General features: G+C 39.4%; 1 protein-coding gene across 3 annotated transcripts in view; it reads right to left on the reverse strand.

Annotated features, from left to right (window-relative positions):
- fhod3b (formin homology 2 domain containing 3b) overlaps nucleotides 1–24719 on the reverse strand; it is a 519315-nt gene that overhangs the window by 470754 nt on the left and 23842 nt on the right. For all 3 annotated transcript variants that reach the window (XM_059945317.1, XM_059945318.1, XM_059945319.1), the window contains exon 2: nucleotides 13885–13991. In XM_059945317.1, the coding sequence (XP_059801300.1) occupies nucleotides 13885–13991 (107 nt within the window). The remainder of the gene's footprint in view (nucleotides 1–13884; nucleotides 13992–24719) is intronic.

Here is a 24719-nt window from a genome sequence, read left to right on the forward strand (position 1 = left end):
AAAACACTTAAGAAATGTATGTATTTCAGTAATTAAACTACTGCGTTGCTTAGTAATAATTGTAGCTTACATTGGGGCAGGGCCTTTCTCACTTTATCCTTTAAAATTATTCCGATCATTGACCCACTGCAGCCTAACACTTTTCCAATGACAGATGGCGTTTCACCTCTTTCCGATCGCTTTATTATTTCCACTTTATTTTCAATCGTGATGATTTTCGTGAACAGAAACACTGCAGATTCAGAGCTCCACCGGGTCCTAAAGACCACCGCACTGAGACAGGTTAAATAAGGGACTTGAGCATCCGTGATTTTTGGTACCCACGAGGGGTCCCGGAACCAATCCCTCGTGGATAAGGAGGACCGACTGTACTCTCATCCCATTTGCTTGCATCTGGCCTGCACCTTTCCACTCTTTTCCTAGTCATCTGCTTGTCCTAATATCTTTTAAACAATATAATCTCTACACCCATGACTGTGTGGCTAAGTACAGTTCAAATACCACTTATAAATTTGCTGACGGCATAACTACCATTGGTAGAATTTCAGTCGGTAACGAGAAGGTGTACAGGAGCAAAATAGATCAGCTGGTCGAGTGGTGTTGCAGCAACAACCTTGCACTGAACGTCAGTAAGACCAAAGAATTGATTGTGGACTTCAGAGTGGGCAAGATAAGGGAACACACACCAGTCATCATTGAGCATCAGAAGTGTAAAAGCTGAGCAATTCCAAGTTCTTAGGTGTCAACATCTCTGAGGATTCATCCTGGGCCCAACACATTGATGCAGTTACAAGAACGGAACAGTAGAGGCTATATTTCAAAAGAAGTTTATTATACCAAAGACATTTGCAACTTTCTGCAGAGGTACCAAGGAGAGCATTCTAATTGGCTGCACCACGGACTGGATTGGGGGAGGCGGCGGAGGGAAAACATGACACAGGATGAAAATAAGCTGCAGAAAGTTGTGAACTCAGTCAGCTCCATCATGAGCACTTGCCTTTCCAGCATCCAGTCCAGGGCATCTTCAAAAAGCAATGTCTCAACAACAAAGAAAATCCATCATCGAGGAGACCCATCACCCAGGACATGACCTCTTCTAACAGGGAGAAGGTACAGGAGCCTGAAGACAGGCAGAGTCAGACACACACTATTTAGGAATAGCTTCTTCCCTCTGAAATCAGATTTCTGAATGAATGTTGAACCCATGAACACTAACTCACTACTTCCCCCCCCTTTTTTTGCAGGACTAATTTAATTTTTATATATATATCTCATACTATAATTTACAGCTTTTATTATGTACTACTGCTACATACCAACAAATTTCACAACTTATGCCAGTGATATTAAATCTGATTCTGATTCTAATTGTGTCTGCCTCCGTCAGCTCTTCTGGCACCAGCCTCTATATGGAAGAACAATCTACAAATACCTCCTCTCCTATTTTAAATCTGTTCCTTCAAGTTCTGGACTACCTTGCTCTGGGTGCAAGTTTCAGACCATTTTAACCATATTCCTCAATGTTATAAACTTTGATAAGTTAACCCCCCACGCCTCCTGCATTTTATAAAGAATAAATCCACAGTATCCAATCTTACAGCTACATCCCTTCATTCTCGCTAACAACCTGTCAAATCTCTGCATTCTTTCTATTGTTACCACATTCTTTTACAGTTATAAATTGGACCACAAATACAGGCACAAACATTTGCCTGTGGAGGGCCAGCAGGAAGTTAGTTTTTAAAATACTGACAAGTACATAGGCTAATTAGAATTAAAGATTATTTCCTGTGGCACAGCACTGAATGCACTTCTATAACACAAGGAATGTTTTCTACTCTAGCAATCCAGCAAGATATTCAGGAACACTATTCACTACAACTAACCCAAACTAGAGAGATGAAAACAATATTTTCTACAGCTAAAGGAATATAATAGCAGGATATATTAACACAAAGTAGCAGTCTTTGTATGAACTGGTTTCCCATCAATGCTCAACATAAACTGAAATCAAAGTTACTGTCCAAACTTCACAGAGTGTTAGAACTCTTTAGATCTGATATGTTCCTCTATTTGAACTTGTTTCTCTTGTTCTTGATCTTCAATTAATCAAACATTGTTTATCTTAATCCCATCACTACAATTTTGCCTGTTTTATTCAATTATCACATTATCACCCATGTTTCAACTTGGGCTCTTTTCATTACTTCCTATTTACATTCAAGAGCATTTGCAATGTACAAGTCATTGCCTTAATATCCTCCCTACAACATTATGTCCAAAATCTGCAAAGAACACAGACTTGGGTCTGAACAAGAATTTGTTTCAATATATTCTTTCTGTATTGCATTTGTTTTCTCAAACGTTCATCTGAACACCCTGATTCGCTGTGGTTTCACATTATTTCCACAATATCAAAATAAAAATCAACATTTCATGGAAACGTTCCCTGGCAGTATGCCAGTCCTGAAGAAGGGCCGAAATGTTGACTGTCTATTCACTTCCATGGATGCTGCCTAACCTGGTGAGTTCCTCTAACATTCTGTGTATGTTGCTTTGAATTTCCAGCATCTGAATACTTCCTCACGTTTATTATTTCTTGAAAATAGTGCATCACCACATTTCACTAACACAAAAGTACCCAACTTCTTGGGGTTCTCCACAGCTTCATCTTTGATATTACTACTCTCAAAGATAGATTTTTCTTTATTTCTACTTCAAGTAGCAACCACATGCTGAGAAACAGACTACAGCATTTCTTAAGGACCCCATGAAAAGCCTGGAGGATAAAAAACTTTCCTGATTACAACAGATGAAGATTTTCAAATGGACTCAAACAATATCCTTGTAATTATCAAATCAACGCCACAGTTAAATAAACTATTGGGATCATTTAGGAACCAATACATTTTTGACCTTTGCTGAAGTCAGTTGTCAGTTAATGAAGTAGTGTTAGTAATATATATGAAGTCAGGTGTTAAATGGCTTCCAGCATTGATGTATAACCTTTAACAGGAAAGGTTTTTTCTACACTCAGTACTGTTTGAGTAGTTCTGTAACACCTCCAGTCTACCCCAATAGAAATCTGATCTTCGATTGCTAAATGACACCTGTTCTGTTATTGCCTCAGAGGGAGTGTTGATGTGGAGATGCTGATACCTGGCAAAACAGCCACAAGATGTTCATTTCCCAGTGGTTTATACAGCAGATACAGCAAGATTACTTTGTGTGTCAGCCACAAGGATTGTAGTAATATGGTAAATTCAACAAACTCTAGTTACGCAGAACAGAGGGAATCTTCCTTAATACATTTGCAGGCTATGAAAAACTGCAGAAAATTTGTCAGTTTGCAGGTCACCTCATTCTTCAATTACAAAGTCTACAGTTCATCAAGTCTTTCTACCCTCATCCTACAAATCAAATAGATAAAAACTGGACCACAAAGCACAGCATTCATGATGAAATTGTTGATTAATGGAACACCCAGCATGCATTGATTTGAAATTTTACCACAAGGAAATGGTTAAAAAATGGATTTTAAAGATAATTATGTTCCAACTTTGGTATAGAGACCAACAATGCAGTGCAAGTCCAAGTCTAACAATTGTAGTGAAACTCCATTATTCCACATAGTCCCCAAAAGGCAGCTAGAATATAAAGGGCCAGCGTTCTCTGAATTCCCATCAGTGCATAAAGATTTGGCTTTTTATCCATTTACACCTCCAAATCTCTCTGTACTTACAGTGACTAGCATGCCAAAAAAAAAGTTTAATTCTCCCATTTTGCTGCTCTTCCCAAAGTTAATAAATCACAAGCATTGCAGAATAAATGATGCTTTCGTTTCATAAGTGCCCGGTAGCACCACAGGATTAGGATGTTGCACAGGGTTAAAAAGCAAACAAGGAACACAGGCATTTCCTTGTTTGCCAGCAGTTCCATCTGGTGGTCTTCACCATGGCAATGACCCTTGCCCTCCCTCTTCAACAACGCAGGGATGAATTCCAGTGCAGCCAATGTATGTATCCCACACGTTAATAGGAGATTACTGAAAATGCTTAACTAATCAGCTCTTAGAGGCACTGACAGACAGCAGCTTATGTCTGGCATGAAAACAAAAATAAACTTGAGCATTCATACCCTTTAACACCAATTCCAGAGAGCAAAAGAAAAAGTAACCCAACCAGTCCTTAAGAAAATAGATCCTATTTCTCATGAACTAGAAAGGAACTCATCTTCCAAATGCAATGCAAACCACAGAATAACAGAACCAAAAGCCTATTAGGGACCTGAATTGAAGATCCTATTCCAGCTTCGGCAAAAACTGGATATGCGACTGGCCAGAAGATGCATTTTACTTGTGGGTGTTCATCCGCCCTTTGTCTGTACAGTCAATGGATTGTCTCCCCTTTCAAATGATTGGAGATCTTGAAACAATGATGTTCCATAGTTCTTAGATCTCATGTTCTCTACCACTGCCTCCTACTCTATGCTTCATTGCCTCCAGACCAACATTTTCAAGCTCTTGCCATAAGAAAATAAAGTCAATGCACATTTGGATGTTCTAAATGACCAAGAGCTTTAAAACATTACTTAATAAATCATTTAAAGATCACCAGTACTACTTTTGAACCTTGAAGCTGACACTGTTCCCTACCTGCCACATGTAACAGAACTAACACTGGATGGGAGATAATAATTTACAATGGATAGTGAACTATCATAGCTAATATGCACAGTTTCGACCATCAGGTTCTGACATAAACACTGAATAAAAGAAATTGTCATGAATACTTTTAAATAATGAACTATCATAGCTAATATGCACAGTTTCGAGCATCAGGTTCTGACATAAACACTGAATAAAAGAAATTGTCATGAATACTTTTAAATAATGATTAGATGGCTCTCTGCTAGTTTGTCCTATTTTCACTTAATTTGCAAAAAATCACTTTAAAATACCCGAATACTCAAAAACAGGAGATTTAATCAAATTGCTGGCAGCAAGATACAATCAATATGCAAATTGCATATGCAAAATCAACAATTTCCTAACACCTCTCTGTTACTTATCACTTCCAGTCCACATTCCACACAAAGACAGACAGTGGAATGGTACCACACACAAAGGACTGTGAAAGATACGCATGAAGGCTAGAGAGCTGTGTGTTAGGAATTAAGCTAAAACATACACTGGATGAATCCTTGTTTTTTCAGGACAGCAGCTCAGTGAAATAAAGTGGTTTAGAAATTTCAGAAGGAACACAAGTAAAACACTGGAGGAACACTCTAGGCCAGACAGCATCTATGGAATGAATAAAGCCAAGATCATTCATCAGGACTTCAAAGGGGAAAGATGCCGGTATAAAAAGGTGCTGGAGGGGAAGGGGGACGAGCTAGAAGGTGATAGGTGAAGCCAAGTAGGTGGAGATGAAGTAATAAACTGGAAGGTGATAGGTGGAAAACAAATAGCTGGAGAATAAGTAATGTGATAGGAGAAGAGAATGGATCATAGGAGAGAGAGGGAGGAGGGGCTCTGGGCAGGTGATAGGCCTGTGAAGAGAAGAGGCGAAAGGCCCGAATAAGGAATAGAAGATGGAAGTGGGAGGGGAAAAAAAGTTACAGGAAGCAAAAATCGATGTTCCTGCCATCAGATTGGAGGCTATCTCTGACGGTGGTGTCTGAAAAGAGGATGCTGTCCAATTTGCAGGCCATCTTGGACAATGACTCCCATTCACTCCATAATGTACTGGTTAGGCACAGGAGTACATTCAGCCGGAGACTCATTCCACTGAGATGTAACACTGAGCGTCACAGGAAGTCATTCCTACCTGTGGCCATCGAACTTTACAACTCCTCCCTCGCAGTGTCAGACACCCTGAGCCAATAGGCTGGTCCTGGACTTATTTCCATTTGGCATGATTAACTTATTATTATTTAATTATTTATGGTTTTATATTGCTGTATTTCTTCACTATCCTTGGTGCAGCTGTAACGAAACCCAATTTCCCTCGGGATCAATAAAGTATGTCTGTCCATCTGTCTAGATGGAATACAAGGTGGTGTTCCTCCAAACTGAGAGTGGCCTCATTGCGGCAGAAGAGGCGGCCATGGACTGACATATCCTAATGGGAATGGGGACAGGAATTAAAATGTCGGCCACTAGGAGATCATGATTTTTGCAAATGGAGCAGAGACGATCGACAAAACAGTCCAGCAATTTACGCCAGGTCTCACCAACACAGAGCAGACTGCATCAGAAACACCAGATACAGTAGATAACCGCAACAGATTCACTTGTGAAGTTTTGCTTCTGCTGGCAGGACTGTTTAAGGCCCTGAATAGAGGTGGATGGACAGTTATAGTATATCTGCCTCTTGCAGGATTACACGCCAGAAGGGAGATTAGTGAGGAGAGATGAGTAGACAAGGGAATCTCTGAGGGAGTGATCCCTGCGGAAAGCAGAATGTGTCTCTCTGTGGGATTCTGTTGAAGGTGGCAGAGATTCCAGAAAAAAACTTGTTGGATGTTGAGGCTTAAGGGGTGGTGGGCGAGGGGTGCATAAAGCAGCACCGATGCAGACATTAACGTAGCACAGAAAGAGTTGGCGAGTCTGCACGAGCACATTATAGTCTCCAATACATTTAAAACATACAGCTTCCAAAAGTGAAGTATGCATAACTAATTGATGTACCTGCTTGAAGTGAGCATTTTGCAGAGTTTAGAAGTATCTTGAAATCCTGGCAGATGGCTGTAAAAGAGACAGAAGGGCAACCACATTTCTGCTGTGTCACTCAGTGTCAAGAATTCATGTGTTGGTCTATCGATCAGGAGTGACTGGACAGCGTAGGTTAACAAATGGGAATTAGTCTGCTTCAGTTATTCTCTTTTTAATTTTTGTCCCTACCACTGTTAAGAGTTTCAGTGTACTCAAAACTGGTGGATAGCCACCCATGTCTCAAAGTTCAAAATAAATTTATTATCAAGATATATATGTGTCACTTTATTCTGCTACCCTGAGATTCATTTTCTTTTGGGCATTCACCTTAGAACACAAATACAATAGAATCAATGGGAAAAGAAAACTACACACAAAGACTGACCAACAACCAATGTGTAAAAGGAAACAAAAACAAATAATAATACATCAATACTGAGAACACGAGTTGTGGAGTCCTTGATAGTGAGTCCCAGAGCTTGTGGAATCAGTTCAGTATAGAGTTGAATTAAATTATTCACTCTGGTTCAGAAGCCTGATGGTTGAAGGGTAATAACTTCCTGAACCTGGTGGTGTGGGAACCAAAGCTCCTGTCTCTCCTTCTCAATGGCGGCAATGAGAAGAGAGAATGGCCTCGACAGTGGGGGTCCTTGATGATGGATGCTGCTTTCTTGTGGTAGCTGGTGCAAATGTGTTCAATACTGGGAAAGGATTGGCCTCCCATGGGCTGTGCTGTTTCCATACCAGGCCATAATGCAACCAGTCAGGGTATTCTCCATTGAGCATCGAGAGAAGTTTAAAATGACATGCTGAATCTGTGAAAATTTTAAGTAGAGGTTCTGCCATGCCTTCTTTAATGGTAGTTACTGGCTGGTCTCAGGACTGATCTTCTGAAATAACAGCACAAAAAAACAAATTAATTGACCCTCTCCTCCTCCAATCCACTGGTGAGGACTGACTCTCAGACCTCCATTTTTCCTCTTCATGCAGATAATGATCAGCACTTTTGTTTCGCTGACACAGAGAGAGAGAGAGAGAGAGAGAGGTTGTGGTGGCAACGTTCAACCAAATTTTCATCCCCATCCTGTATAACGAATCATCATCACCTTTGATTCAGCCAACACCAGTGGTGTCATCAGCAAACCTGAATATGGCATTGGCGCTGTACTTAGCCTCAGTCATAAGTATAAAGTGAGTAGAGGGCTACGCACACAGCCTTGTGCTGATAGTGAGTGTGCAGGTGTTGTCTCAAGATACAAGTGGAGAGAAACTTTAGGGATAGCTTCAAGAATAGCTTTATTCCATGACAGAATTCAGAGTTACAACATCAGCACCACCAGTAATACTACTATTGGTCTCATTAACGATAGTGTTAATTAAAGATAAAGCAATCTAGGGACATATTTCTAAGTGCTCCACATATGTCATGATTCTTGAAGAGATCAAGATCCACAGCATCTACTCCCACTCTTCACATTTTTACTCACCTCTGCCCAAATAAAACCTGTCAAATATCTGCTCCCACCCTTAACGGCCTCAAAGCACAAAAGTGCTAGCTTGAAGCAATCATTTAAGATCCAATCTTTACCACAGCTAAGTATCCATCAGCAATCAAACATCTACAGCGAAATAACAACATAAATGATTTCACATCAAAGAGAAAGTGTTACTCATCCCCAGAACCCACATTGCACAGATTTCAGCAAATTCTTTCAACAGTTAGCTCAGACAATTAATCAGTCACCTTAACTTTCGCTCCTATCACAGCTCCAACACATTTTTGTTTTAATATTTTCTCTGCATGGGAGAGACCACAATGGGAGTTTTCTTGTGCTATACATAAAAGGGGCACACAATTAATCTTACACACTTTCCTACTCTTCTACTTTAGAAAAGGGTTTTCAGCCAACAAGTGCTGTGTTTTGCCTTTGTTTAATAGAAACTATTAAATAGAGACTATCAGTGAGAGGTCTGGCAGACAGCTGGAGTTGAGACAATCATTTACAGGTTGAACATTTCCATATGAATAATTTGGTAAAGGAAGAGTTGACTTTTAATTGTCTTAAATATTAGTCAGTTCTTCCCCTAACCCCACTGCTCTCAAAGATGTTCAAATGGCATGAAGAGAATAGATAGAATTCCCATCTGAATATGCACTATGTCACACTGAGCCCTTATGTCACACTGGAGAATGGAATGGGCACATATGATCAGAAGACTACTTTTCTAGTAGACACTAGGACCAGCTGGTTCGGAGGAGGAGCTTAGGAGCGTTAATGTCACCTAACAGCAATTCCTTTGCTTGCATCTTTGGAAACAGCTCTATTTCCATCTTTAATATCTCGATTTTTCCCTTTCAGGATTCTTCTGAAGGTCCTGAACTGGAGTTACATGCTGACTACAGTTCTTTGCGGGAATGGGACCCGCTCTTGGGGTTTCAGAACTTGCCGTTGTTCATCACGCCAAGGGCTCGGCCTAAGACCCGAGATCTTTAGGCGCAGAACTCAGAAAAAGTGACGCAACAGACTTTTAACCAGCGAGCTCTTTGTTATGTCTCCACCCTTGCAGTGAAACAGAGGCACCTCTTTCTCCTTTATTAGAGAGAGAGCCTGTGGTACATCAAGTGCCGGGTGAACAATGTAGTCCTTGGAGTACTGCAAGTCCGTGTCTTTGCTGTTGCCTTGCTAACGCTTGAGTGCTCAGTGCTGGGTTCCAATGCTTTTCATTTGCTGGTGGGTGGGGGGCGAGGGGGGGATTGTTTGCTGCCGCTTACACGCAGAAAGGGGACTTGAGGGTTCTAACTTAGCTGTCCTTCGTTCTTTGGGGGCACTCCTCTATTTTCATGGATTTTTGCGAAGAAAAAGCATTTCAGGATGTATATTGCATACATTTCTCTGACATTAAATGTGCCTTTGAAACAATGACCTCGCTCATTAACAAGGCGTTTCCATTCACAAAACTGCTGCTCTCTGCTTTTCTGAAGCGTTCTCTAAACTATAGAGACTCTTGTGCATGAAAATCCCAAGAGATCAAGCAGCTTTGCTGAGAAACTCAACGATTATCCTTCCACAGTCAAAGTCATTTAGATAACATTTCTTCTCCATTCTGATGTTTGGCCTGAACAACTGAACCTCTTGACCATGATCTGACGTTTTATATGCATTGAGTTGGTGCAACACGATTGGCTGATTAGATATTTGCATTAGCAAGTTGTACAGGTGCACACAATAAAACGGCCACTGAGTGATGATGGACATGTACAAAAAAAATGCACTTGAACAGAAGGCAAAGATTTTACGTGGTAACTGCCCACCTAATCAACAGGACCTTATCTCGGCTATGATCTTTAAAGCTTAATCCAGCCTTCTAGTAAAAAGTCATCTCCTCCAATACCTCTCAGTTGGAAGGGAACAAAAATTAATTGTGCAGTCAGTTGTTAATTACTGCTTTCAACACTATTTATGGATAGACAGCCATTTGGATACTCTCCTTATTATCTCAACAACCATTCCAGGTCAAACTTATAGACAAAAACAAAAGCAGAAAGTTGCTTTTCAAAAAAAAATTAAAGTCAATTAATCTGAAATGCAATAGGATGTTTAAAACACACACACAAGATCAGATGTGTTGAACACAAATAATGAAAGAATTAAAACCTTGTGATGATGTTGCATTTTCAAAACAACTTTCCATAGGTTGGCACTGCAGATGCAAGGTGCTGTTACCATTATCTGATCTGAAGTGTATTCCACATCATATTAACATACTCAGCAGTTAGTGCCTTCACAAAACAGAATGAAAACCAGAACCCACAGAGCACTGCATGTCCAACGTCCTTCAACAAAAAATTGCCCAAACTGTAAAAGTGCAATATTTCAACACAACTTCAAATACATTTTTAAAATTTAAATAGGTCAGTTATCTGTCGTTGAAGTTTTGGAGCTTCAACTCTGGAACATACTCAAGGCACGCATCCTTGTGAACAGCAAGGGCTTTTCAGACCATTAGGTCTATGCCAGTGGCTAAAAGAGCCACAGAGCTTACTTCTATGCCTAGATGTTGTATGCAAATTTCTTCTGTGAAACATATACAACTGAAGATCAATGTGGTCATTGGAAAGGGTTCAGTTTTGTGGAAAACCCTAAAGCATTACCATTTCTAGACAATTATTAACTGGACTTGGCAGAGAGCAAGCTTCAGCCCGTACAGCAGTGTAGAAAAGCTGGATCACCAATAGAACTGTAACTAATCCACTTCCCAGATTCCCAAAACTCAGATGCAAGTACCTTGCCTTCTTGTTAACTTGGTCTTTGTAGTGCACCCTGTACAAAGGTAATACTGAATAGAGGTAGAGGAGTTATTAAAAGAAAAGGTATATGGGTCAAAGCAATAGTTTTCATTAAAAGGGTGAAAGCTGAGATTTCTGTAATTTGCAATGTCACTGGACTCCCTCATCAACTATAAAATATTACAACAAGGAAGTCGGTACAAACTCACACCTGAATTACAACTTCCTAGATTTTTTAAAAAAGTTGATTGAAAAAGCATTTAACCAACAATTTCAAAGTTACATGTTTCCATTTTACATATTCCCACAGGAGGTGGTGCAGGGAGTGGGCACACTGCCAACAGGCTTCTGGAGTAACACAACACCAAGATACTTCATGCCTAGTGCTCTTAAATAATCTACACCAAATTTTACTGTATACCATGGATCTCTTGCTCTCGTGGTCTTAAAAAGTTAATTGGAAAAAGATTCACTGCCTCATAAATTTGGGAACCTTATAAATTCAATACCTGCAGCTAATTTTAGACTCCATCCCGTTCCTGTGGATCCAGATGGCAGACCATCTTTAAAACATTAGGAGACTGGAACAAAAGAGGGTAATCCAACATTCTTGAGGAACAAGAAAATCAATAGTCATTTGTAACTACCTCAAATCCACATGGCCAATTTCACCATTCTCTCAGGAGGAGCTAACACCATTAAGCCAAATTTGTCTCTGCACCAGATCATACGTAGAATAGTGAACAGGTACAAATGATAAATAAATCTCACTGCCCAGTGACCTTGACAGGAAGTATCGTGAACGGAGGATTCAATGGGCTTTATTGCAAATCCTCCCCCTGGTCACTTAACTTGGCAAAGCTCCTGGCACAGCTTCAAGCATAAAGAGTGCGGGGAAAACCTGAGCAGAATAACAGATGGTAAGTGGAACTCAGGAAGCCCTTGGAAGGGCCAATAATTTTAGGGCATAAAATTACTGTACATAATCATGTCCAAGATATTTTTTCTTAGGTTGTTAGGTTAAGCCCATAAAACATAGGACTCAAAGAGCTAGCTACAATTATATGCTGCACAATTCCCAATCTCTTTTTAGGCTTTTCCCTCTTATTGCGGTCTTCCCCAGCCAGAGGGGTGCAAAGTTGGCTTATTCCATTAAAGTTGACAATTCCAAAGCATCTGACAGCAGTGATCACGTCTGGCTTGCCTCCCGAGAGATAATTTTCATCCTATCGCTAGGGCTAAGTGTAGCAATTAGCAGCATTATGAAGTCAATAGAGTCAAAAAAGATGCTGATGCCAAGTCCGTCTCCATTATTTAAGGAAATAACTAGGCAGAAGATGACTACTTCCTCGTGGAATCCTATTAACTAACAATACACCTTGTGAGAATGTGTAAATCCACAATTAAAGTCAGCCTGACAGGAACACTCCGTGTGGTATCAAAGATGGAAAAACGTTTAAGATGTTTATTACTCCACAACTGTGCATATGCCACCTGGGAATCTCTGAGCAGAGAAACAATAGAGCTTGATTTAACTTTATTCTGGTCTACCTCTAATAATTTGACAATTCCCCAAAGATCCCAATGTTAAGCAAAACTTGAAAAGCTACTGACTTATACAGCCTTTCTTGAGAGACACAGGTAGACTGAATGGACTTAGTTGTATCACAAGTTTTCTATCATTCAATCATTAGCAGGTTTAAGACATACACATCTTACAGTGGAAACATTAACACGAGAGGTTTCCACACTCAGATTCTGCAGTACTGTATTTAAATCAAATCTTATTCATTTCTGGGCTGAAAAGATTGAATGAAGGCAATAAATTATTTTTCAGACACACAAGAGTTTATTCACATATTTTGACTTGGCATGATGCAGTGACAAATATAATTTTATATTCAAGGTTATTTAACCATCAACATAAATAGCAACGAAAAAAATAGATTTTGAACAGATGCCCAAAAGGGAAGACACCCAGGTACACTTTGTAAACATGAAGCAGATCAATTGCTTTCATAAACTAAAAACACATGTTAAGCTGAAGTGGAAGCGATACTCAGTTAAGACAAGATGGCAAAAAAAAGAGTAGGAGAGCAAGGGCAGGAAGAACAGAATCATTTTGAGCAGATTAGATACGTAGCGTATATAACGTATATATTACGTATATAACGTAATATAACATAATGCAAGGCATACATCGATTAGAAGGTGAGATACTGGAAGTTTAAAAAAAAATTTAATTAAGTTATGTTTGGAAGTATTTAGAGGATGGGATCTACATTATGGTCAAGAATCAAATCATCAATTTTTGGAAAGTGTTCATGCACAAACATTTATTCAAGAACCTAAGCACAAACAATAGAGTATGCCACCATTACACTGAAACACTAAAAAATTACTCTTGTATAAAAGGCAGCTTTGCTCTTACAAGAAACAAATTGCTTATGCAATCAAGTAAAAACAACTGCATGCCAAGTTCACTCAACAAAGGAAAGTGCACCCAAAAAAAATCTTGGTAGAACTCAAATGAAATTAATTAAAAACAGGGCAGTTTGCAATCATGAATAATTTGTGTAATTAGAATGAAAAACCCACATATTTTGACTGCAGAAATTCGCTGAATACATCTCTGTCATCTTTACTGTTACTATTTTTGACAAATAGGCCCAAATTCTTTTAGTTTAAAGAAAGCTTACAGGCAGTTAAATTTCCATATTTAAATTAGCCTTCTCACAGTGTTCAAGATCACTACATAAATAGGTAAGTGAAGTGTTAGTAGAGTACATCACATTGCATTCAAGTTTTAAAGTCTCATTAAAACACTCAGCATCATTCAAATGGCCTTATTATCGGACAAAAGGAAAATCTGTTTTCTTACCCAGGATCCTCCAGGAATCCTTCCAATTCATCTTTCTGTTCTGCCAAGTTAGACTCCAGATCCAGGTAGGTACCATTGTGAGATAACTGCAGAGCACAGTCATCAAGCTGCAATAAATTTTTAAAAAAGTTGATTTATCAATTATTAGAACAGTGTGTGGAAATTAGCCCAAACATCCTCCCAGCAGCTTGAAAAGGGACTTGCCAGTATCCACTCTACACTAGGTGACCAGTTTATGAGATAGCTATATACTTGCTCGTTAATGCAAATATCTAGCCAGCCAATTATTTAGCAGCAACTCAACGCACAAAAGCATGCAGACATGTCGAGATTCATTTGCTCAGACTGGAGAAGAAATGTGATCTAAGTGACTGACTGTGGAATGATTGTTGGTGCCAGATGGGGTGGTTTGAGTATCTCAGAAACTGCTGATCTCCTGGGATTTTCACCCAGAGCAGTCTCTAGAGTTTACCGAGAATAGTTCTTAAAAAAGTAAACCATTAAGTTTCAGTTCTGTGGGCAAAAAAGCCTTGCTAAAAGGTCAGAGGAAAAAGGCCAGACTGATTCAAGCTGACAGGAAAGCAACAGTGTAATGTAACGTATTTGGAGAAACACACATAATTCACAACACTGACTTTGATTTGCAGTTTTGCTTCAGGAGGCTGCTCTGATGTGATGACATTGCTACGTAAACACTTTTACCGCTCATTTTTGTTTAGGTTTTGGAGTTCAATAAAATCTGTTATGGGTTTCATTAAACATAAAATGCCTCAATTTGTTTTATCTGTGAAAACCTACATTTTACGTTTCACTCTGTTTTAATGTTTCAATGTACGTGACAAACAAAGGCAATCTTTAGCTTGACAGAGCTTTCCTTAATCCCATATTTTCTAATCCAACAGTAATACTCTGCACACAACTGATTTATTTGCTCATACTTTTTTTTAATATAAAAACTAATGCTAACCTTCAGGCAAAGTGCAGGTGTCAAGGATTTACAGTAGAATGTGGGGAGAAAAAATAAAGGAAAGAGGTTCTGTAACTATTTCAGATCAATTTCTTTCAAATGAGGAAGACAACCAATTAGTCTAAAATCAAGAATTCACTTAATTGCTTCAGAAGTAAATTATGTCATCATTTCACTTTGATTACATAGAACAGTAAACACTACATCACATTCTCTTGAACACAGTCAAGAATTAAAAGAAAATTGACCAAACAATATTACTAAAGGATGAATTCCATCAGATGTTGGTCAAACTGCAACAGTGAAACAAAATCCTTGATTAAATTAAGCAACTGTGATACTATAATAACAGGAGAAAGGAAGCTTAGTTTTAGCCTGGAGCACCAAAGCTCGACACCACAAAGTAGAGTCGTGTCTGCGTTTACAATTGAATACTAAATTAAGAAATTTGAAGTTCAAGAGGGCAGGAGGTGAACTTGGAAATGCAAGTCACATGCTCAAAGTTTCTAAAGAATACTCATAAAACAGTCCATATATCTCACCATTAAGGATTTCAAAACAATGGCTGAATTAAGGGACAAGAATAAGAGAAGAAAAATGTAACTGTAGTTGAATAAGAAATAAATCAAGATTAAAAAGTCAAGGGTGACAGTTACAAATGCAATAGCAACTTGTACAGTGGTTTCAGCAAAATTTCATTGCAGTCATTTTGGGCATATAGTGGTGCGTGTAAAACTATGGAAGCCCCATTAGTCCAGAGATGTGAGCAGAGCAACAGTACTCTGAACACAACTTCCGCAGAGGACACACGGCAATTTGAAGAAGTAGGAGAGCAATGCTGTTTAGGTTGTGGAGATTGAAAGACAGAGTCCTTCGGAATTAGTGCTGGGATAGAAATAAGCAATGTGAAGGAAAAATAATAAACACTGTACAATGTCTAAAAGAAGGTTCCTGCTGAGGCTCTTAAAACTATTTCTGTAAATAACAGGGTTTATGGACTGTGGCCGCATGGGTCCGGTCATTAACTCCAGAGGTTTGGAACACTCTCCTAACATGGAAAGCAAAAATGAGAGGAAGGTGCAACAAACCACAACTTATCACAAGATACTCAACGCATCTATACGAGGCGGGAAGCAAGAGAAAGCAAGTCTCAAGGCTGGATCGAGGAGCATCCCCTAGGCCCATGGAATCTGTCTGTGGGTATATGTCTAGCAATGTGGAATACAAATACTTTATTGTCACCAAACAATTGATACTAGAGCATACCATCATCACAGTGATATTTGTTTCTGCGCTTCGTGCTCCCTGAAGTACAAATCAAAGTAAATATAATAAAAATTTAAATTATAAATCATAATTAGAAAATAGAAAAGGGAAAGTAAGGTAGTGCAAGTCAGGTCTAGATATTTGGAAGGTACGGCCCAGATCCGGGTCAGGATCCGTTCAGCAGTCTTATCACAGTTGGAAAGAAGCTGTTCCTAAATCTGGCCGTACTTATCTTCATCCTCCTGAACCTTCTCCCGGAGAGAAGTGGGACAAAAAGTGTGTTGGCTGGGTGGGACTTATCCTTGATTACCTTGGCAGCACTGCTCCTACAGCGTAGGAAAGTTGTAAAGTGAGTCCAAGGATGGAAGGTTGGTTTGTGTGATGTGCTGGGCTAGGTTCACGATCTTCTGCAGCTTCTTCTGGTCTTGGACAGGACAACTTCCATACCAGGTTGTGATGCACACTAGAATAATGCTTTCTACGGTGCACCTATAAAAATTAGTGAGAGTTTTAGGGGACAGGCCAAATTTCCTCAAATTTCTCAGGAAGTAAAGGCGCTGGTGGGGCTTCTTGGCAGTGGACTCTGCTTGCTTAGACCAAGTCAGGTCATTTGTGATATTCACCCTGAGGAACTTAAAGCTTTTGACCTGTTCCACTAATAGAGCAGTTTTGACACTGATCATTCAGAGTAGAAATGCTAAAGTCTATATTCTAGATGAAGATGCATCTTTTACAGGATTTTCCTGCAAAACCAAAAAAATACACACGCTTCCTTTACAGTCAAATGACAACTACCAAACATCCTGTATAAACACCTAAAATGTCAAATCTGACATTGTTAAATTACTTTTTCAATTATCTATTCAAATAAAGATAATTTCTTGCAAGCTGCTCACAAAGTATATTCTGTGCCTCATTTTATGATCAATCATCTCTTCAGAAACAAGTGTTATTCAATTTGTAACATATCCAATGGCGTTAATAACTAAATGAAGTATCACTCATTGAAAGCTGACAAAAATATGCAAAGCCCTGTGATAAAATGTCTATGTCCATATTCGGGTTACTTTCACCCAACTTTACACTGTTATAACATCTGCAATTTCATTTGAACAAGAACAAATGAGTTCAAAATTACTTTCACGTTATTAAAAACAGGATGGTAAAGGTAACAAAATGCCAGAGGAGCTCAGCAAGTCAGGCATCATCTATAAAAAGGAAAAAAGATTTGGTTTTTCAGGTCAGATGGCAACATTCATCTTCTCGGGTCATCTGTATTGTGTGGCAGCCACACGTGAAGCCTGAGGCAGAAAAATCTGCATATTTCGTTATATTTCCAAACTTACAGTACCCGTTGAAGAAAATGAACATTTCCCAACAGTTTCATTCTTTATTAAATAGTGGAAATATTAGAAATAAACCTCTTCTTTTAGCCAGTTTTATGAAATTTCATGTTCTGTATTTTTCTTTCTCCTATCTACCTCATCTGCCCAATGAGAGCAAACAAAATATTATTAAATCAAACACTCTTAGTCCAGATTTATGCATAAATCACTGACTTTATCACATAAGCAATGCTTGAACTCTAGAACGTACATCAGACACATTCAGAGTTTAAATAGAAGGTTGCAATCCTATAAAAACAAAAAGGCAATTTTTAAAAAAATATAAAAGAATGCTTCTCAAGCTTGATGTTAAATTTTGGATTGAATAATCTTATAAATAATCTCAAATGGCCAAAACTAGTAGTGATTTCAATTCAATTAGTTGATTTTGCAAAGTTATTTTTCCGATAGCTATACTTAGAAAGCACAAATCAACTCCAGACTGATCTCTGACATTCCCAAGGAGTGTTTTTTTTTTAAAGTTTATAATATGATTGATACACTTGGGTAGCTTGAAAACTTCAGTGGCTTCAAGAGTTGGAATCAAATATTGAAAGTGCCCATCTGAAACTAAATTCCACTTGAAGGTAGAGATCCTCACTGAAATTTGCACCATCTGTTCCTGCTCCCGGTTCCTTTACACCACACAGCATTTCCAGCCAAAACAAAACCTATTCCAATGCATCTCCTGATATTGTTCAGAACCTCTTAGTGGAAAGAGGTTGGTGTCCAATTGCATGCTTCCCCACCTTACCCAATTATTGTTCTCATATTCGGTTGGTACGGGAAATTTAGCACTCCCATCCTTCTTCAGGAGAGTCAAATTTCAGTTAGCATTTCCTCCACATCACTACTATATCAGACTTATTTGGATGCTGTGTCTGGACAGATTGGAGGCACTCAAGAGTCGCAAACCTAGATCACAATAATTTGAAAAGTCAAACTCATTTCTCTCATCTGGAGGTTAATTCAGCTTGATATTGTGACTAGTTAGCAAATAGAAATGAATCCACTTAAGGTTACAAAAGATTAGGCAGTATTGGCACCTCTGAAAATCCTCAAGAGTTTAAATGTCTTAACATTTGTTTACTGAATATTGTTTGGGCTTCCATAATTATAAGGATGAAGTTTCTCTGGTACACCCAACTCAGATGTAGACACCTCTGGATTTTTTTGCTTAACCAGCTAACGAACTATCTTTCCCAACACCACCATCCAAATTTGTTTTTTTTTTCCAAAAAAAAACCCATATCCAAATACTTCAAATTCCCCAAAACCCTTGCTCACATTGGGATCAGCATAAGATTACAAAATATAGGCCATTTGACCCATCAAGACTGCTCTGCCATTTTATCATGGCTGACCCTATTTTCCTCTCACCCTCAATCTCCAGACTTCCACCACCCCACATCCCTTCATGCTGCGACCAATAGAGAATCTATCAACCTCTGCCTTAAATATACATAAAGACTGGGCCTCCACAGCTGCTTGTGGTAAAGAATTCCAGATTCACCACACTCTAGCTGAAGAAATTCCTCCTCATCTCCATTCTAAAAGGACACCTGTCTGGTCTTAGACTGTCATACAATAAGAAACATACTCTCCACATCCACTCTATCAAGGTCTTACACCATTCAAAATGTTTCAATGAGGTCACCCCTCATTCTTCTACATTCTAGTGAACCCAGGCCCAGAGCTCATCATATGACAAGCCATTCATTCCTGGGATCATTTCTGTGAAACTCCTTTGACCCTCCCCAGTTTCAGCACATTATTTCTAAGATAAGGGGTCCAAACTGTATTCAATGCCTCTAGTGAGGCATCACCAGAGCTTTGTAAAGTCTCAATGTTACATCCTTGCTTTTAATATTCCAGTCCTCTTGAAATTAATGCTAACATCCCATTTTCCTTCCTCACAGACTCAACCTGCAAGTTTTAGAGAATCCTTTACAAGGATTGACCCTTTATGCCTCCGTTTTTTGAATTTTCTCTCCACTTAGAAAAGTCAACCCTTCAATTTCTTCTATCCAAGTGCATGACCATACACCTCCCAACATCATATTCCATCTCCCATTTCTTTGCCCATTCTCCAAAGCTGTTTAAGTACTTCTGTAGCCTCTCTACTTCCTCAAAACTACCTGCACCTCTAACTTTCTTATCATCTGCAAACTTGGCCAAAGAGCCATCAATTCCAACATCCAAATTATTGATATACAACATAAAAAGCTGTCCCAACAATGTTCCCTGTGGAACACCTCTAATCACAGGCTGCCAAGCAGAAAAAGCACCCATTATTCCCTCTTTTTGCCACCTGCCAATCAGCCACTGCTTTATCCATGCTAGAATCTTTTCTGTTATACCATGCGTTCATAGCTTTTTAAGCAGACTCATGTGTGGTGCCTTATCAAACGCCTTTTTAAAATCTAAGTACACATCAACTGATTCTCTTTTGTCTATCCTGCATGTTAGTTCTTCAAAGAATTCCAACAGATTTATCAGGCAAGATTTTCCCTTGAGGAAACCATGCTGACTACGGCCTATTTTATCCTGTGCCTCCAAGTACCCTGAGACCTCATCCTTAATGATCAAATCCAACAGCTTCCCAACTACTGAGGTCAGACTAACTGGCCTATAACTTCCTTTCTTCTGCCCCTCTCCCTTCTTTGAGAGACATTTGCAATGTTCCAGTCTTCCGGAGCCATTCTAGAATCTAATGATTCTTGAAAGATCATTACTAATGCCTCCATGATCCCTTCAGCCTTCTCTTTCAGAACTCCGGTGCATACACCATCTGGCCCAGGTAACTTATCCACCTTCAGACCTTTCAGTTTCCCCAGGAACCTCCTCTCTAGTTATGGTAACTTCACACACTTCAGGATCCCTTGACACCTAGTACTTCCTCCATACTGCGGGTGATGAAAACTACTTATTCAGTTTGCTTGCCATTACTACCTCTCCACAATAGTTTTCCAGTGATCTGATATCCACTCTCACCTTGCTTACACTTTACCTAACTTAAGAAACTTTTGGTATTCTCTATAATATTACTGGCTTGCTTACTTTCATATTTTATCTTTACCTTCTTAATGACTTTTTCTTAGTTGCCACTAGATAAATGCATGACTAAATAAATAGATAGCATGTACGCTAGATAAATATATAGGTTCATATTGGTGCAATTTAACAATGGACTTCAGCCAGCAAAAAGGCTTAAAGAAAATAACCTCACACATTGGAGTTTAGAGGTAGGAGAGGGGGGAAAAGATCACTAGTAATAAATTATTATTTATATTACCAATTCCACCTTAGTAGATAGCCAAACATTGAAGCTTATTGAAAACAAGTTGTGTGATTGAGGAAGTAGATAAGAGCAATGAGGCATTGACAAACCGGATGGTGAGAAATGGTGGCAGACAACAATGGTGGAGGAAATGCAAAGACTTCCATTACAGATCAAATAAACAGGCATTTTTTAAAAATGATAGTAAGTTAGCAAATGCAGGGGCAGAGAATTCGAGTGGGATCTCAAAAACCAATTATAAATTATTTTGCACAAATGCTTTTGAAGTCATAATGGAATAGGACTCCCTTCTCAGGAATCAGAATCAAAATTATCACCACCGGCATGTGACGTGAAATTTGTTAACTTAGCAGCAGCAGTACAATGCAATACATAATATAGAAGAGAAAAAACACAACATAAAATAATAATAAAAACTAATCAGTGACAGTATACATATATTGACTAGATTAAAAATTGTGCAAAATACAGAAATACTATATATTAAAAAAAGTGAGGTAGTATCCAAGGGTTCAATGTCCATTTAGGAATCAGATAGCAGAGGGGAAGAAGCTGTTTCTGAATCACTGAGTGTGTGCATTCAGGCTTCTGTATCTCCTACCTGATGGCAACAGTGAGAAAACAGCATGCCCTGGGTGCTGGAGGTCCTTAATAATGGATGCTGCCTTTCTGAAACACCACTCCTTGAAGATGTCTTGGGTGTTTTGTAGTCTAGTACCCAAGATGCAGGCGACTAAATTTACAATCCTCTGCATTTCTTTTTGGTCCTGTTCAGCAGCATCCCCATACCAGACAGTGATGTAGCCTGTCAGAACGCTCTCCACAGTACAGCTATATAAGTTTTTGAGTGTAATTGTTGACATACCAAATCTCCTCAAACTCCTAATGAAGCATAGCTGCTGTATTGCCTTCTTTTTAAACTGCATTGATATGTTGGGACCAGGTTAGATCCTCAGAGATCTTGACACCCAAGAACTTGAAACTGCTCACTCTCTCCAATTCTTGTCCCTCTATGAGGATCGGTACGTGTTTCTTCGTCTCACCCTTCCTGAAGTCCACAATCAGCTCTTTCGTCTTGCTGATGTTGAGTGCCAGGTTGTTGCTGCAACACCACTTCACTAGTTGGCATATCTCACTCCTGTATGCCCTCTCGTCACCACCAATGGTTATATCATCAGCAAATTTATAGATGGTATTTGAGCAATGACTAGCCTCACAATGACTAGTCATGGCTACATAGAGAGCAGTGTAGTCGGCTTAGCACACATCCCTGAGGCACACCAGTGTTGATCGTCTGCAAGGAGATGTTATCATCAATCAACACAGATTGCAGTCTTCCAGTTGCAATTCCAAGATGCAATTACGGAGGGAGGTACAGAGCCCCAGGTTCTGCAACTTCTCAAATCAGGATTGGAAGAATGATGGTATTAAGTGCTGAGCTATAGTCGAGGAACAGCAACCTGACGCAAGTGTTTGTGTTGTCCAGGTGGTCTAAGACTGTGTGAAGAGCCATTGAGATTGCGTTTGCCATTGACCTATTGTGGCAATAAGCAAATTGCAATGGGTCCAGCTGCTGAGGTAGGAGTTCACTCTAATCATGTCCAACCTCTCAAAGCATTTCATCACTGTCGATGCGAGTGCAACTGGATTATAGTCATTATGGCAGCTCACATTATTCTTCACAGCCACTGATATAATTGATGTCTTTTGAAGTAAGTGGGAACCTGCCCGTAGCTGTGAGAGGTTGAAAATATCCTTGAATACTTCTGCCAGTTGGTTGGCACAGGTTTTCAGAGCCTTACCAGGTACTGCATCAAGACATTCTGCCTTGTGAGGGTTCACTCTCTTTAAAGACAGCCTAACATTGGTCTCTGAGACAGAGATCACAGGGTCATCAGGTGCAGCAGGGATCTTCACAGCTGTAGTCCTATTCTCCCTTTCAAAGTGGGCTTAGAAGGTGTTAAGCTCACCTGGTAATGCAGTATCACTGCCGTTCATGTTATTGGGTTTTGCTCTGTAGGAAGTAATGTCTTGCAAACCCTGCAAGAGTTGTGCATCTGTTGTTGCCTCTAACCTCATTCAAAATTGTCTCTATGCCCTTGAAATAGCCCTCTGCAAATCATACCTGGTTTTCTGATACAGGCCTGGTTTGCCAGACTCGAATGCAACAGATCTAGCCTTCAGCAGACGACATACCTCCTGGTTCATCCACAGCTTTTGGTTTGAGAACGTACAGCAAGTCTTTGTAGGCACACACTCATCCACACAGGTTTTAATGAAGTTGCTAACAACTGCAGCATACTCATCCAGCTACGAAGATGAATCCCTAAATACAGTGCAGTCCACTGATTCAAAGCAATTCTATCGGTGCTCCTGTCCATCCCTTGTCCATACCTTCTTGGTCCTCACTGCTGGTGCTGCAGCCTTCAATCTCTGCCTATACTCAGGGAGTAGAAGTACAGCCAGGTGATCAGACTTCCCGAAGTGAGGGTGTGGAATAGCACAGTAAAAATTCTTGATGGTGGTGTAGCAATAGCCCAGTGTGCTGTTACCTCTGATCTAATTGTTTAGTGATTTTTTTTCCCCCCAGACTGGCCAGGTTAATATCTCCCAAATCGATCGTGAAGGCATAAGGATAGATTACAAAGGAATGCCAATTCTATTATAGTACTCCAGAGCTCTGGTTTCAATTGTAACACCTCAAGAAAGATAACTATCCTGAAAAACAGACAGCATTAATTCATTTGGAATGATGCCAGTGTTAAGATGCTAAAACACTCGCTGAAACCAGATATCACATGAGTAGGGGAGATCAAGAACCAATTTAACTGCAGCATCTTAAGCCAAATGAGAAACAGAAACTAATTCTCGATTCAAAGTCGAGAAAGGGCAGCAGAACTTTAAAATTCGAACTGTGCCATTGCAGGGAGCAGCGAAGAGTAGGGGCTTCCAATCTTTGTGCCGTGCACCAACAGCATTGAACAAGGGGTCAGTGGACCTTGTATTGGGAGCCCCTGGCGCAGAGTAATGGGTTAATGGGGAGGGTGTACACAAGAAATAAAAACTGCTGATGCTTGTAATCTAATTTCGTTCAAACTTCATTTATCTGTTTTGTTAAGCAAAAGCCAAGACAAAGAAGGACCAAGTACATCATCCTCAAAAGACCAGACAAAAGCAACTGAATGGAATTGTCCTATCCCCAATAATTACCTAGTACGTGAATTTATTTACCTTGAATTCCTCCTGAACTACAGACACAAGAACTGAAGTCAACTAATCAGTGATGCCTATGGCACAAAAACTGCAACATCAGCATTGCCTTTGGGTTGGGTCAGATATTTTTTTTGGAACTTTCTCTAACAAATAAACTAGAATGCATTTTGATGGCAGATACAGCTAAGCAGTAAAATGCATAAATAAATGTTTCATAGAGTTAACTTGGTTCCATATAATACTGGATTATCTCAATTCATTTCCAGCTATTAAGATTTAAAGATCAGGCTTAGGAAAGTGATGCTGTACTATTGCTGCTTACTTCCCCAAGGAATCAAGCATACATAGGAAAGTTTGCTTTGCTGGATGGAATCCCCTCAAAGTTCAAAGTAAGTTTATTATCAAAGTACACTTCTGTCACCAGATACAAACCTGAAATTTGTTTGTCTTGCATGCATAGTCAATAAATCCAATAACCATAATATAATCAAAAAAGTGACTCAATTTGCAACTGTATCCCATTACACTGCATTTCACCTTAACCCATGATCTATATAGCAATTTCAAAATTATATCTAGAATTGTAGTTTCTGCTTTATATAGGGTACTTAATACAGCTCCAAAACTCCTTGTGCATACACTGATATGGAGACGGCTGCAAAGTACCATGTTCCCCTTCCACCACCATTGCTGCAGTCCATAC

This window comes from Hypanus sabinus, chromosome 20 (genome assembly GCF_030144855.1).
Source record: "Hypanus sabinus isolate sHypSab1 chromosome 20, sHypSab1.hap1, whole genome shotgun sequence".
In the NCBI taxonomy this organism is placed as follows: domain Eukaryota; kingdom Metazoa; phylum Chordata; class Chondrichthyes; order Myliobatiformes; family Dasyatidae; genus Hypanus; species Hypanus sabinus.